The sequence below is a fragment of the Miniopterus schreibersii genome, assembly GCF_964146895.1.
Source record: "Miniopterus schreibersii genome assembly, chromosome: 9".
NCBI lineage: Eukaryota > Metazoa > Chordata > Mammalia > Chiroptera > Miniopteridae > Miniopterus > Miniopterus schreibersii.
In genome coordinates, this window is record NC_138118.1 from 46,086,762 (window position 1) to 46,103,687 (window position 16,926).

Consider the following 16,926-nt stretch of genomic DNA (forward strand, 5'->3'; position numbering starts at 1 on the left):
GCCTAGTGGGAAATTATGAACTGAGAGATTTGTTTTGCAAAGTGAACATTTGAACTGTGCTGGTTCCATATGCCTTTATTAGCATTCCAGAGACTTATCCTTTCAACCTGAATTGACTTCTGCAAGTTAACTTTTCAGGAAATGTAGTTTTCTGATCTGTGGAGCTAGGAAATATATATAAAAAAGCAATTTCTCATATCCATTAATTAGATCCCAACTTTCTTAAAAACTCACCTTAAAGGTGAATTCCATAAAGGACTAGTTCTCAGACTTGAGAGTCCATGTATGTAGGTATTGCCCTGAATCTAATAAAAATATGGATTCATAGGTACTGTCCTTAAAGACCAAATCACTTCCCAGGTGATTCTGATGCAGATGTCTTCAAGGTGCCAGAATAGGATGGAGAGGGAGCACAGAGTAGGGAGTACAGAAACTAGTATTTTGGGGACCCAGGCACACAAATTCAAAGGAGCAGGTGACCTTTCATCAGAACTGTGCGGGGAGCTGTCTGAAGTCTGGCCTCCATGTAATAGAAGACTTCAGCCCTTTGGGAATAGAAGGCTATTCAAATCCAGCTCGCAGCTGTGGTGAGAACCCCTGATCTCCTGTGCAAGTATATTTTCCAGGTTTGGAGGAGAAGGAAGTCAGTGTGCAGATTGCTGAGGGCTCACTGTGAGCAGCTGTGGGGCTAGGTCAGGAGGCAGAGTTGGAGAGGGAGAGACAGCTAGGCCTTGCCATTTTCTCATAGTCTTAAGGGCTGGATTTTCAGCCTGCAGGCTGCACACTCTGAGGGGGACATAGAGCTATTGCAAAGTGGGAAATGTGTTGTGAAGGGTTCAAGGAGAAACTGTCTTCTTTTTTTTGGAGGAATGTTATGGGAACTGCTGAGAGCCTAAGGATCTGCTGATAGTTGGCCCATGGAGGTGGGAAGAATTGTGCATCGCTCAAGGGGTGGAATTATTTTGTTCATGAGAGAGAGAGGAGTAGGAAAAACTCTAGCAAGAATAGGCTATATGTGAAAGAAAGGCCAAAGAAAGCCCCCTACCCCACCCTGCTGGAGACAGTGAATGGGAAGGCAAAGAGACTGTCTGGGATTCCAGGTGATTTCTGTGGGATGTGTGCTGTAAACCTTTCTCTCTCAACTGGAAAAATATGAAATAATTCTGTATATCTCACCAAAGTTTCTTCTTTGGGGAGAAACTCAATAGGAAAATATGACAGCAGCAATTTTCTGAGTTTCATGTGCTTTAAACATGTTCTTAGATACAGTAAGTCATTTGTTTCCCATCTACATGAACCATGCTACAGTTTTCCAAATCTGTAGATCTTATGAATGATAAAATACCAAAACATTTCAAAAAGGCTTCTGAATTCGCAGATTTAATTTTTTTTTCTTTTAAAAATCCTTTTTATTGATTTTTAGAGAGAGAGGAAGGGAGAGGGAGAGAGAGAGAGAGGCATCGATATGAGAGCGAAACATTGATCGGCTGCCTCCTACACTCTCCCCACCGGGGACTGAGCCCGCAACCTGGGCATGTGCCCTGACCAGGAATTGAATGAGCAACCCCTCAGTGCACAGACAATGCCCAACCAACTAAGCCACTGAAAAAATTTAAATGTTTTCAAATTACAGTTGACATACAATATTGTATTACTTTCAGGTGTACAACCCCGTGATTAGACATATAACTTATGAAGTGATCACCCTGATAAATCTAGTACCCATTTGACACCATATATAGTTATTACAATATACTATATTCCCTATGCTGTACTTTACATCCCATGTGGGCCCTTTAAGAGGAACTGCCTGGGACTCCAGAAGTCTCCTTCTCACTCAGCCACAATGCCTGCTGGTTTTCATAACCAGAAGTTATGGGAACTTCTCTTCCCAGCACTGGGACCCTGGGCTGCGGGGCATGGTGTGGGGCTGGGACCCCTCACTCCTCAAGGGAGACCTCTGCAGCTGAGATACCCCTCTTGATTTTTAACCACTACACATTCCACTCTCTGCCCCTCCATGCCTCCTGCTAGTCTCCGTGTGGCTTCTTCTTCTTCTTTTAAAAATTATTTACAAATTTTGAGAGAGAGAGATAAACATAGATTTGTTTTTCCAGCTATTTATGCATTTATTTGTTGCTTCTTGAACATGCCCTGACTAGAGATCAAACCTGCATCCTTGGCATATAGGGACGATGCTCTAACCAGCTGAGGTACCTGGCCAGGGCCATGCAGTTTCTTCATCTCCTTAGTTATAGGACTTCTGTTCAGCTAGATTTCAGGCTGTTCTGAATGATGGTGGTTCTGTAGTTTAATTGTAATTTTCATGTGGTTGTGGGTGGTTCATTTTCCTACGCCTCCATCTTGACTGGACCCCACAGTAGATTTTGGTGGTGGATTTTTTCAATCACTTTTGTAGTTGGGTCTGAGGAATTTTTGACTTTATTTATTTATTTATTAAATATATCTTTATTGATTTCAGAGAGAGGAAAGGAGAGGGAGAGAGATAGAAACATCAATGATGAGAGAGTCATTGATCGGCTTCCTCCTGCATGCCCCTGACTGGGGATCGAGCCCGCAACCCGGGCTTGTGCCCTGACCGGGAATCGAACCCCGTTCACCTGGATCCTAGGTCGAAGCTCAACCACTGAGCCACGCCTGGCCGGGCGGAATTCTTGACTTTTAAAAGGAGTTCCTCATACTTAAAAAGAGTAGAAACCACTAATCTAAAGAATCACAATAATGTCTTCAATTTGGCTCTAAAACACTCCTTACCTAATGCAAAACACTGTGCAGGGACTCTATTGTGTTGTTTATGATGGATGTGAAAAAAAGAGTAAAGGTAAACTGCATTTTGGTTTGACTTTAGCACAATATTAACACTGAATAAATATAGCGGGATAGCTATAAAGCATGCATACTTTAACCTGTCATACCATTTGACTTCGTAGTAGGGCGAGAAGTCTAGCTGTTGCTTTGAGAACATGCAGATCCAGAAACAACGATTTTATTTCTTTTCCCCAGGTTCTGTTGTGTGGTCTACTTGTTACTTGTCCTCAGGATCCGCTGAGGTATTTAGAGGAAATGATCGTCATTATAATGAAAAATGGCCTCGAAAGTCTTCTATGGTGAGTATTGTTTTAATTTGTGGTAGGGAGATATTTTGAAGGTAAAATACTCATTGTATAGTATCAAAAAAGGTCTTGCTATTGGATGCTTCCAATCTCAAGATTGTTAAAAGAATCCCTCCACAATTTGCCCACTGGTTCTCAACTTGAGAAATAGTGTTTTCATCGATACTATATGCTCTAGGGCAGTTTATTTCAAGTTGGACATGAGGAAGGGGAGGCATGCCTTCACAGGGAATGCTGCAAAATGTTGATGGGGGTAGTTTGAAAAAGCCCTCCTGGTGATTTTGATATGCTTCTCCCAAGGGACTTGTCTTTTCCTTTCCCTCCCTTATATCCGTCCAAAGAACCACTGATTTAATTATGGAACTAACTACTATAAAATGAAACTAATTTTTGACTGTGTTTTTTGATTTTATTAAAGGGATATGTGCATTGATCCATCAATGAAACCCAAAATTCGGAGACTATCTGAAACTTACTTGGAACAACTTTTTGGATTGGATGATCAGCTGGTAGGGATTAGTAATCAAGCATTCTAAAAAATATTTTTTAAGTTTTGATGGAAGTTTTCATGTACAATTTAGATTTTATGAGTGGTGTGAGAGCAGACTGATTTTGCAACTGGGGACACTCCCAAAAGTGACGGGGCATCACACACACACCGAGACATCCACACATCCACACAGCTACACTCATAGTAAACCCCCCACAAATTTCCAAGAAGCATTGAGACAGGCATTTATTCTTCCTCTTTCTGATAAAAACTTTATATTAAATTTCCATTTTCCCCCTTTCTTCTTCCCCTCCTCTCTTGCATCTTTATAATGATAAAAATAGTGTGGTGGAAGCTTTAAAGGAGGATACTTTCTTTCCATCCTAATCTACTTCCTTCTGTATTCCTTCCCCCTTCATTCTCCCTGCCATCTACCCAGGAATTACGCTCATAAAGATATGGCCAAAACATTAAGGAGATCTAAGTTAAAAGTCAGGCTGATTGTCAATGAAAGGAACAGCCAGCTCCAACAGCTGGTTTTGATCCTGTAAAGAGGGCAAGGAAGTAATTCAGGACATGGACACTTTTAGAACAAAGACTGTGTATCTAAGAGAAGCTAAAACAGCAAAAGGCATGTGGGGAGAGAAATACAGAGACAAATTAGTTTGTGTGGGACCATGTGTGATACCTCCAGATTCCAGGCTGACGTCTCAGTAAGCATAGGCAGGGCTGGGGAGTTGCTGGTGAAGTTGAGCTTTGATAAGTGGAATGAAAGCCTCAGTCAAGGTTGGTGCCAAGAGCCAGGAACAATCTGAAGCATTATTTAGAAGGATGGGTGGAGAGTAACACTGGATCCTAATCAGTGGTATGCAATAGAGAGAAATAGAGGGATGGGATATTTCTGCCAAGCCTGGAATGATTCTGAGGCACTCATGTCTGATCAACATGTCTGATCCTTGTTGATCTGCATCCTTGTGTGTGGTGTCTTTATGACTTGACTTTATCAAACACATACCTCTGATCTACTGTGAGTGCAGATAACTGAAAACCAAGTTCCTGGAGATGTTTGGGGGCAACCTCAGGAGCTGAGAGGGAAGACCTGGGGGATGGGATTCTAGGTCCCGCATCCTCACCCTTACACACTAGAATTGTTCTGCTTAGAGTATAACATCACTTGAAAAAAGCTTGAAGACCATTGCTGATAAGATACTAAAATTGTTAAACTACTGATCTAGAGGGGTAAACCTCATTGTCAGTATTTTGAAAGCAATCTTATAAAATGCAATTAGATTGTGTCCAATGTTTAGATAAAAGCCTATAAAGATTTTTTTTAAAATGCACAGAATTTCAACAGACATCATAGCTACTTCAAACACAAAGTTTTATTAAAAAGCAATTCTCAGAGCTATTTCATGATGTTGAAAGCACAAAGGATAAAATGTTGGAAGCTGATCCTGACTTAGAAAGGAGTATGACAATTCACCAAGCCATAAGAAAGATGTCCACTTCATGTCATAAGTTAGGAAAAATAGAAACTAGATGTGACTTTGCAAAATGTAAATCTCCAGGTGCCTTGGATTGCTTAGTTAGAGGCCTTAACCTAGGTTGGATATAGATTAATTCACTTTTCCTTCACCCTCAGTGAAAATTGGAAAGTTGTTGTTTTTTTAAACAAAGAAATAAGACACCAATTTGCAATGTTTCTAATATTTTAAATTACATATACTAAATAAATATTAGCTTTCCTTTTTAAATTTTCTTTTATCTAGTAATAACTGCCAGTAAGAGAGTTTTTAATGTTTTGAAAAAACATTTTAAAGGCCACCAACAATTGTAATTTTTCCTATTGATTATTAGTACTGCTTTGCATAGTTTTAGCATGCAGTCATTTTTATGGTCTTACACTACACAGTCCTGCACAGAAAGGTCTGCCTGAATGTGCCTATATATAAATATACATTTGTTCCTATTTATGCAAACAGAGAAGATTTACTACAGGAAACTGTAAATCTAATAGTTATACAAAAAACAGGAAATGTTCTCATAACAGTAGATATATAGTTTATCTGTGTGTTCCAAGATGAAAGAATCAACCATTGTAAGAAGGAAACTAACTTCACAGACTTGATTCTCATTTCTTAGGAAATTAAATCTCCAGATGGACCTACTAATTACAAGAAGAAAAGGCATTAAAAAAATCATTAACACAAAACATAACACAAAAGTACAGAGAATGCAATAATGATCTCCCATCATACAGCTTCAACAATAAACAACATTTTGCCATTCTTGTTAATTATTTTCCCCTTACCCTTTTTTGTGGAGCATTAGGAAGCAAATCCTAGGAATTATATTATTTTACCAGTAAATAAAAACTTCAGTGTGCATCTCTAACAGGAAATGAGATTTTTAGAGAATGTACCACAGTGCCATTGTCTACGTAATGAAGTTGGCAATAATTCCTGAATATAATCTAGTGCTGATTATATTCAGATATATAAATTCCATATTCAGTCCATATTTGGGTGTCCCAAATTGCCTCAAAAATGCCTTTTTACTTATGGCTCTAAGTCAAAATACATACAGGGCCCACATATTCGTTTCACTGTTATGTATCTAATGTCTCTTGCAATCTACAATTGTTCCTTCTTTTTCCCCATGTCATTTATTGAAGAAAATATCATCTGTCGTGTAAAATGTCCCACATTCTCATTGTTTCCTTTGGTGTCATTTCATTTGTTCTTTTTCTTGTATTTCCTGCAAGTTGTAGTCAGACCTACAAACGTAATATTCAAGGTCTTTTTTTTCTCTTGTTGACAAGAATACTACATAGGGAGTGTTGTGTTCTTCCTAGGGCATCACATCAAGAGGTACCCAAGGTTGGACTGACCCGCTTTTTTTTTTTAATCCTCACTGGAGGATATATATATTTTAAAATTTATCTTTATTGTTGAAAATATTACAGATGCCCCCTTTTCCCCCCATTAACCCCTTCCACCCCCCACCCACTCCCCGCCCCAGGCTTTCACCACACTATTGTCTCTGTCTATGGGTTATGCATATATGCGTATAAATTCTTTGGTTAATCTCCCACCTACCCCTCCTTCCCTCTGAGATTTGTCAGTCTGATCCATGCTTCCATGTCACTGAATCTGTTCTGTTCATCAGTTTATTACGTTCTTTAGATTCCACATATAAGGGAGATCATGTCATATTTGTCTTTCTCTGCCTGGCTTATTTTGTTTAGCATAATATTCGCTAGGTCCATCAATACTGTCGCATATGGTATGAGATCCTTCTTCTTTACAGCTGCATAGTGTTCCATGGTGTAAATGTCCCACAGCTTTTTCATCCACTCATCTACTGATGGGCACTTAGGCTGTTTCCAGATCTTAGCTATTGTAAATTGTGCTGCTGTGAACATAGGGGTGCATATATTCTTTCTGATTAGTGTTTCAGGGTTCTTAGGATATATTCCTAGAAGCGGAATCACTGGGTCAAAAGGCAGTTCCATTTTTAATTTTTTGAGGAACCTCCATGTTTTCCATAGTGGCTGCACCAGTCTGCATTCCCACCAGAAGTTTACTAGGGTTCCCCTTTCTCCACATCCTAGCCAGCACGTGTCATTTGTTGATTTGTTGATGGTAGTCATTCTGACAGGTGTGAAGTAATACCTCATTGTGGTATTAATTTGCATCTCACTAATAATTAGCGACATTGAACATTTTTTTATATGCCTCTAGGCCATCTGTATTCCCGCTTAGAATTGTCTATTCAGGTCCTTTGCCCATTTTTAAACTGGATTGTTTGTCTTCCTCTTGTTGAGTTGTATGAGTTCTTTGTACACTTTGGAAATTAACCCCTTATCAAATATATCCTTGGCAAATATGTTCTCCTATACCTTGGGGTTCCTTTGTATTTTGAGGATGTTTTAATTTGCTGTGCAGAGGCTTTTTAGTTTAATGTAGTCCCATTTGTTTATTTTGTGTGTTTGTTTCTGTTGTCCTAGGAGCTGTATTGGTGAAAATTCCACTATGGGAGATTTCTGTGACTTTACTGCCTATGTTTTCTTCCAGGATTTTTATGGTTTCATGACTTACTTTTAAGTCTTTTATCCATTTTAAATTTATTCTTGTGTATGGAGTAAGTTGGTAATCTAGTTTCATTTTTTTATATGTACCTGTCCAATTTTCCCAACACCATTTATTGAACAAACTGACTTTACTCCATTGTATGCTCTTGCCTCCTTTGTCAAATATTAATTGACCATAATGACTTGAGTTGATTTCTGGGGTCTCTGTTCTGTTCCATTGATCTATATGTCTGTTTTTGTGCCAATACCAGGCTGTTTTGATTACAACGGCTTTGTAGTATAGTTTGATATATGGTAAAGTGATCCCCCCAACTCTGACCTTCTTTCTCAAGATGGTTGTGGCTATTCAGGGTCTTTTTTGGTTCCATATAAGTTTTTGGAATATTTGTTCTAGATCTGCGAAATATGCTGGTGTTATTTTAATAGGAACTGCATTGACTCTATTGATTGCTTTGGGTAGTATGGATATTTTAATGATATTAATTCTTCTAATCCATAAACATGGTATATTCTTTGACTTATTTGTATCTTTCTCTATTTCTTTTTTCAGTGTCCTGTAGTTTTCTGAGTACAGGTCTTTTACATCCTTGGTTAAGTTTATTCCTAGGTATCTTATTTTTTTAGTTGCAATGGTAAATGGGATTTTTTTTCAGTTTCTCTTTCTAAGGGTTCATTGTTGGTATATAAAAATGCCATTGATTTCCGGATGTTGATTTTGTATCCAGCTACCTTGCAAAATTCATTTACCAAATATGGTAGTACTTTGGTGGAGTCTTTAGGGTTTTCTATATCATCTGCAAGTAATAACAGTTTTACTTTTTCCTTTCCAATTTGGATACCTTTTATGTTTTCTTCCTGTCTGATTGCTGTGGACCACCCTGTCTTGTTCCTGTTTTTAAGGGAAATGGTTTTAGTCTTTGACCATTGGCTGTAGGTTTGTCATATATGGCCTTTATTACGTTCAGGTATGGCCCCTCTATTCCCACTTTGCTGAGAGTTTTTATCAAAAATGGGTGTTGGATTTTGTTGAATGCTTTTTCTGCATCTATTGATATAAACATGTGAATTTTGTCCTTCATTTTGTTTATATGATATATCACACTTATTGATTTGAGAATATTATACCAGCCTTGCATATCTGGACTAAATTCCACTTGGTCATGGTATATGATTGTTTTAATGTACTGCTGGACCTGTTTTAATATTTGCTAATATTTTGTTGAGGATTTTAGCGTCTATGTTCATCAGGGATATTGGTCTGTAATTTTCTTTCTTTGTAGTGTCTTTATCTGGTTTTGGGATTAGGATAATGCTGGCCTCATAAAAAAAGCTTGGGAGTCTTCCCTCCTCCTGAAGTTTTTAGAATAGTTTGAGGAGAATGGTTGTTACTTCTTCTTTGAATGTTTGTTAAAACTTGCCTGTAAATCCATCTGGTCCCAGACTTTTGTTTCCTGGGAGGTTTTTGATTATGGCTTCAATTTCATTAATTGTTATTGGCCTATTCAAGTTTTCTGATTCTTCCTGATTCTACTTTGGAAGGTGGTATGTTTCTAAGAATTTGTCCATTTCCTCCAGGTTGTCCAGTTCGTTGGCATAGAGTTGCTCATAGTATTTTCTTACAATCCTTTGTATTTCTGCTGGGTCAGTTGTTATATTGCCTCTTTCATTTCTGATTTTATTTATTTGTGTCCTCTTTGTTTCTTGGTAAGTCTGGCTAAAGGTGCATCAATCTTGTTTATCTTTTCAAAGAAACAGCTCTTGGTTTCATTGACCATTTGTATTGTTTTTTAGTCTCTATGTTATTTATTTCCACTCTGATCTTTACTATTTCCTTCCTCCTACTTACTTTGGGCTTTTCTTGTTGTTCTCTTTCCAAGTCTTTAAGTTGTAGGGTTAGCTAACTTATTAGAAGTTTTTCTTGTTTTTTGAGGTAAGGTGACATTCATAGTGCTGTGAATTTCCCTCTCCCTCTCAGGACTGCTTTCATTGTGTCCCATAGATTTTGGGTTGTGTGTTCATTTTCATTTTTTTTCCAATAAGTGTTTTTTATTTCTTCCTTGATCTCTTTGGTAACCCATTCATTGTTTAATAACATGTTATTTAGCCTCCATGTGTTTGAATGTTTTTGAGTGTTTTTTATTGTAGTTGATTTCTAATTTCATGCTATTGTGATCTGAGATGCTTGATATGATTTCAATCTTCTAGAACTTGTAGAGACCTGCTTTGTGTCCTAACATGTGGTTTACCTTCCAGAATGTCCCGCATGCACTTGAGAAGAATGTATATTCTGTATCTTTGTGATGGAAAGTTCTGTAAATGTCAGTTAAATCCATTTGATCTAGTATATCATTTAGGATCACTGTACCCTTGTTGATTTTTTGTCTAGAAGATCTATTCAGTGATGTCAGTGGGATGTTAAAGCCTCCTACTATGATTGTATTGCTGTCAATCTCTCCTTTAAATTCCTCCAGAAGTTTTTTTATATATTTGCGTGCTCCTATATTGATTGCATATATGTTTATCAGAGTTCTATCCCTTGTTGGATCGATCCCTTTAGTATTATGTAGTGACCATCATTGTCTCTCGTTATGGTCTTAATTTTGAAGTCTATTTTGTCAGATATGAGTATTGCTATCCCTGCTTTTGTTTTTTCATTTCTATTTGCCTGGAAAATTTTTTCCATCCCTTCACTTTTACACTGTGTGAGTTCTTTTTTCTGAAGTGGGTCTCCTGTAGGCAACATATATATGGATTGTATTTTCTTATCCATTCAGCTACCCTATGTCTTTTGATTGGAGCATTTAAGCCATTTACATTTATTATTATTAATAAGTACTTATTTATTGCCATTCTTTCTTTATGTCTCTGTTCCTCTCTTTCTCTACATTTCTTCTTCTTCTTATACCAGCCCCTTTAGCATTTCTTGTATTGCTGTTTTGGTAGTAATGAACTCCTTTAGCTGTTTTTTGTTTTTTTTTTTTGTCTGAGAAGCTCTTTATTTCACCTTCAATTTTGAATGATATCCTTGATGAATAGAGTATTTTTGGGTTCAGTCCTTAATTTTTCATTCCTTTAAATACTTCATGCCACTTCCTTCTGGCCTGAAGTGTTTCTATTGAGAAATCAGCTGTTAGTCTCATGAGTGTTCCCTTGTAGTTTACTTTCTGTCTCTCTTTCTTGCTGCTTTTAGGATTCTTTCTTGATCTTTAATGTTTGCCATTTTAATTATGATGTGTCTAGGTGTGGGTCTTTTTGGGTTCATTTTGATTGGGACTCTCTGTTTTCTGAACCTGAGTGACTTTTTCTTTCATCAGGTTAAGAAAGTTTTCTGTCATTATTTCTTCAAACAAGTTCTCTAAACCTTGCTTGGAATCTCCTCCTTCTGGTACCCCTACGATTCAAATATTGTTACATTTCATGTTATCCCAAAGCTCCCTTAAACTGTCTTCAGGCTTTTAAAAACTTTTTTTCCAATTGCTGCTCTGATTGGGTGTTTTTTCCTACCCTGTTTTCTAATTCGCTTATTCTGGCCTCAGCTTCTTCTAATCTGTTGATTCCTTTCAGTGTATTCTTTATTTCAGCTATGTCATTCTTCATTTCTAACTGATTCTTATGCAGGCTTTTGACGTTCTCATTAAGTTGCTTGAGCATCCTTATAACCATTATTTTGAACTCTATATCTGATAAATTCTTTCCTCTGTTTCATCTAGTTCTTTCTCTCGTGATTTCTCCATTTCTTTCATTTGGGTATTGTTTCTTTGTCTCCCCATTTTCTTGTGCTGGTTGTCGTGGGGTACCAGGTCAAGGATGCAAGGCATTTCTGGTAGTTTCTGGTAGTCCCAGGGCCCAGAGTTTGTCAGCCAGGTCCTGATGGCAGGCCTATGAGTTGAGTGAGGAGGGCAGGGCCAGGTGCACTACGTGAAGGCTGTAGACCAGGTAGGCAGGCAGGCCTGGCAGGTCTTCTTGTGGAGTAGAGGCAGGCTGGCAGGCAGGGTACACACCTTAAGGGGACAGGCCAGGCAGGCAGGCCGGCCTTGTGTGGGGTGTCAGGAAGATGCTGCTGGTCTGGAGGCAGGCAGGCAGGTCGGCTGTGCACCTTTGTAAAGGAGGCAGGCAGATGGCCGCGTGTCCTTGTTAGGCAGGCAGGCAGGCAGGCCGGCCGGCCGACTGTAGGCACCCCGTCAGGGAGGCGCTGCTGGCAGGGAAGCAGCAGGTCAGCCGTGGAGCCCTGTCAAGGAAGCAGGCAGGCAGGCCCAGGGCCTGTCCGGCTCAGGGTGGCAGTCAAGTCGCCGGCTGTGGGAGCCGGGTCGAGGAGGCGCCCCTGGAGAGAGGCCAGCTGTCCGCCGGTCTGTGCACAGGGTCAGAGAGGCCGGACCCAGTCAAGGGGGCAGGTAGGCCGGCTGTGGATACAGCGTCAGGGAGGCGGTGTGTCTGTCAGTGGCCTTTGGGCGCTGGGCCGGGCTGCTCCCAGCAGCCTCCCCAGGAGAACCCTGGGGATCCCTCTCCACTCAGTCTGAGAGAAGCGCCCAGCTGAGCAGCGCTGCAGTCCCAGCAGCTCCTCTGCCATGAGCTCCCTCACCCCCAAGGAGCTCTGCACTGACCGACAGATGCCCCCACACTCACCCCCACACCTACCCACCTACCTTCTCAGTGTGGTCGGGTCCTGCCGGCTGCTATCTTGGAAAGTGAGCGAGAGAGTGGAAGGGGGGGAGAGAAAGATAGAAACACCTGATGGGGGGAGACGCAGGGCCTGGCTGCCTCCCGCTCATGCACCAAGGGGGGGGGGGCTGGGGATTGAGCCTGAAACCGAAGTCGGTGCCCTTGGCCAGAATCCAACCTGGAGCCTTCATTCTGGGGCGCCGAGGCTCTAACCACTGAACCAAACCGGCTAGGGCTGGAGGAACCAATTGTAATGAATCTTGATATCTACAGACATTAATATAATTGCTTATTTAGTTTTATCCTTTAATGCAATCTTGTCTTTATCCTTCAAGGAAATATTTTTATTTCAGAATAACCATACCACAAGGCCACTAACAATAAAACTACTGCAGTTCAAGAAAATCATGCAATTCTTTTTTGCCTTTAAGATGTATATTTACTACCAGGTATTTTCAGTAAAAAATAATGCATTTTTTTTGTTAACTAATTAATTCTTTTTTTGTATCAGTGGTCACCTTTTCTTTTAATTATGTATGACATTACATGGCAGCAAAATCAAAACAATAAAATGAAGTGTATCCAGAGAAATATCGCTTGCGTTTCTGCCTCTTTACCCTCCCTATTCCCTCTCTTTCTCTAGGTAGCCAATTAATTTTTAGCTCGTCTCCTTCCAGTGTTGCTTTTTGAAAAATACTAGCAAATTCACTATATATTCCCCCCCCTCTGACTTCTTACACAGAAGTAGCAGACTATAGCCTTCTGCTTCTTGCTTTTCTCACTCAGTATGTCCAAGAGATCACTCCCCTATGGGACTTTTAAAATTGTGTCATCATAGGGAGCATTGTGTAACGAAATCCTAAAATCCAAATGAAAGATGTGGATATAACAAACGGAGTTTAACCATGAAAAGGAAACATATGACTCCAGGGGCTGGGGTTTTAACCATTTGGGAGAGGCAGACAGATCCTGTGCCCCAAACAAGAATTAACCGGTCGATAAACATATCTAATATCCTTGCTGGTTTGCAAAAGTATTCCTTTCCTTTTGAGATTGGGTAGATTATTGTTTCCTGAGAAGTCATCAAAATAAGTATTACTGTAACCTGGAAGGAATAAAAATAATGATGTGTAGAAATAATGAAGATATGAACTAGATTCATGTTATTTACTGTAGGATAAGTTTAAGTGTAAAATAAGTAATAACAGTTAATGATATGTCATTTATGTATGGCGTTTGAGAGTTCTAAACAACATATTTGTAAATTTTTACTTTAAATTGTTTCAGGGAGTTTATTTAATAAAGTTTTTTATAAACATTCACATGTTTTTAAAAAATTAGCTTTTCCAAGTTGTATTTATTTAAGTCTGTTTATTAAATAGAGCACTAAAATACAAATAGCAGTGAGTATTTCTCTCCATGCACAAAAGCCCACTGACATTAAAATCTCTTTAAATAATTTGCAGAAGATCAAAAGTTAAGAAACTGATCATGAACAATCCAATCCTGATGCCATGCCACGGTACTATATGTTACAGATACTGCTCACTTCTGAATTAAAAGCATGGTTTCTTTTTACTGTTGTTGTTATGTGTTACTAGTAACTTTTATAGCCTATGGAAAATAAAAATTCAGAGTTGGGAGGGATTTAAATTAAACTATGCATTCAACACATATTTATAAACCTCACCTTAGTCTGTTCAGGATGCTATATTGTTTATAACACACTGGGTGGTTATAAACAACAGAAATTTATTCCCCATAGTTCTGGAGGCTGGGAAGTCTAAGATCAAGGTGCTGGAAAATGTGATGCCCAGTATGAGGCTGCTTCCTGGTTCATAAACTGCCATCTTCTTGCTATAACCTTACCTGGCAGAAGGGGTGAGGGAGCTCTCTGAGGTCACTTTTATAAAAGCATTAATCCTATTCATGAGAGCACCACCCTCATGTCTTTGGGGACACAAACATTCAGTTTATAGCAAACATACTTTTTGCTAACATTATTTTAGAATGATACTATCTGGGGCATTAAAGAAGTTCATGCATGAAGTAAAGTCATGATACTTTAAAATATGATGAGATATCTTAAGACAATTAAATATATAATTTCTTGATTTAAGGGTTAACTGAGCAAAAAAAGAAATTGCCCACCAGAAGAGAAATTGTTATAATATGCTAAAATCCAAAAATTATAATATGGAGTTAATGATTTACATTATTTTTTATTCTAGAAGGTAAAGCTCTTTTTAACTAAAATATAGTTGATATACAATATATATTAGTTTCAGGTGTACAACATAGTGATTTGACATTTATATACTTTGCAAAGCGATCACCATGAAAAGTCCAGTATTGATCTGTCACCATACAAAGTTGTTATGATATTATTATAATATCTGCTGTACTTTACATTCCCTTGCCTCATTTATGTTATAATTATAAGTTTGTACCTCTTAATCCCCTTCACCTTTTTGCCCATCTCCCCACCCCTCTGGCAACTATAAGTTTTTCTGTATCTATGAGCCTATTTGTTTTGTTTGTTCATTGGTTTAGTTTATTAGATTCCACATATAAGTGAAATATATAGTATTTGTCTTTCTCTGACTTATTTCACTTAGCATAATAACCTCTATGTCCATCTGTGTTGTGACAAATTGCAAAATTTCATTCTTTTTCATGGCTGAGTAATATTACACTCCCCCCACTTCTTTAACCATTCATATACCGATGAACACCTAGGTTGCTTCAATATCATGGCTATTGTAAATAATGCTGCAGTGAACATAGGGGTGCATATATTTTTCGGAATTAGTGTTTCATTTTCTTCAGATAAGTGCCCAGATGTAGAATTTCTGGGTCCTTCTTTGTCTCTTGTTATAGCCTTTGTTTTATATTCTATTTTGTCTAATATAAGTATTGCTATACCAACTTTTTTTCTCATTTCTATTTACATGAAATATCTTTTTCTTTCTTTTTTAAAAAATGTTTTAATTTATCTTTATTGTTGAAAGTATTATAGATGTCCCCTTTCCCCCCCCATTGATCCCCTCCACCTGGTACCTGCTCCCCCCTTCTGGACCTTCACCACACTATTGCCTGTGTCCATGGGTTACCCATATATACATATAAGTACTTAGGTTAATCTCTCCTCACTGAACCACTTCCTGTCCCCTTTTACTCCCCTGATATTCATCAATCTGTTCCCTGCTTCTATGTCTCTGGATCTTTTTTGTTCATTAGTTTATTTTGTTCATTAGATTCCACATATGAGTGAGATAATGTGGTACTTGCCTTTCTCTAACTGGCTTATTTAGCTTAGCATAATATTTTCCAGGTCCTACCATGCTGTCCTAAAGGGTAGGAGATCTTTTTTTATACCTGCATAGTATTCCATGGTATAAATGTCTGAGAAGATGCTTGATTTCAATCTTCTTGAACTTGTAGAGAGTTGTTTTGTGTCCTAATATGTGGTCTATGTTTGAGAATATTCCATGCGCACTTGAGAAGAATCCATATTCTGCAGCTTTGGGGTGAAATGTTCTGTAAATGTCAATTAAATCCTTCTGATCTAGTGTGTCATTTAGAATCACTGTTTCCTTGTTGATTTTTTGTCTTGAAGATCTACCCAGTGAAGTCAGTGGGGATGTTAAAGTCCCCTACTGTGACTGTATTGCTGTCAATCTCTCCCTTAAAGCCCTCCAGAAGTTTTTTTTTAATAAATTTAGGTGCTCCTATATTGGGTGCATATATGTTTTCCAGGGTTATATACTCTTATTGGTCTGAACCCTTTAGTATTATGTAGTGCTTTGTCGTCTCTTGTTATGGCCTTCACTTTTAAATCTATTTTGTCAGGTATGAGTGCTGCCACCCCAGCTTCTTTTCTGCATCCCTTTATCCTCATCCTGTGCGGCTTTTGCTCTCAGGTGGGTCTCTTGTAGACAGTACATAATTGGGTCATGTTTTCTTATCCATTTAGCTACCCTATGTCTTTTGATTGGAGCATTTAGTCCATTTACATTTAAGGTTATTATTGATAGGTGCTTATCTATTGCCATTTTAATTCTTTATTCCTATGTTTCTCTCTGTTTCTTCTTATTACAGCAGTCCCTTTAATATTTCTTGGTGGTGATAAACTCCATTAGCCTTTTTTTTTTTTTTGGTCTGGGAAGCTCTTTTTCCACTATCTATTTTGAATGATAGCTTTCCTGGATCCAGTACTCTTGGTTTCAGATCCATGCTTTTGACTGTATTGAATACTCCATGCTATTCCCTTCTGGTCTGTGGAGTTTCTGATGAGAAGTCAGCTTGACAGCCTTATGGGAGTTCCTTTGTAGATAACAGATTGCTTTTCTCCTGCTACTTTTAAGATTCTCTCTTTGTCTTGAATTTTTGGCTTTAGACCCCAGAGTTCTAAGTGGGAACCCCCCACAGCTGAGATATCCCTGTGCGACCTCAGCCAGCCCTCTCATGTCTCTTCACTTTCTACCAGTCTCTATGAGGCCTCCATTTATGTCTGTGGTTGTAAGGGTGCTCTCCAGCTAGCCTTCGGT

At 38.7% G+C, this 16,926-nt stretch overlaps 1 protein-coding gene across 1 annotated transcript in view; it reads left to right on the top strand.

The window, feature by feature from the left end:
* FBXL13 (F-box and leucine rich repeat protein 13) overlaps window positions 1-16,926 on the top strand; it is a 255,419-nt gene that overhangs the window by 12,028 nt on the left and 226,465 nt on the right. The window contains exons 2-3 of the mRNA XM_081147178.1: window positions 3,025-3,128; window positions 3,553-3,643. Coding sequence (XP_081003304.1) covers window positions 3,025-3,128; window positions 3,553-3,643 — 195 coding nt within the window. The remainder of the gene's footprint in view (window positions 1-3,024; window positions 3,129-3,552; window positions 3,644-16,926) is intronic.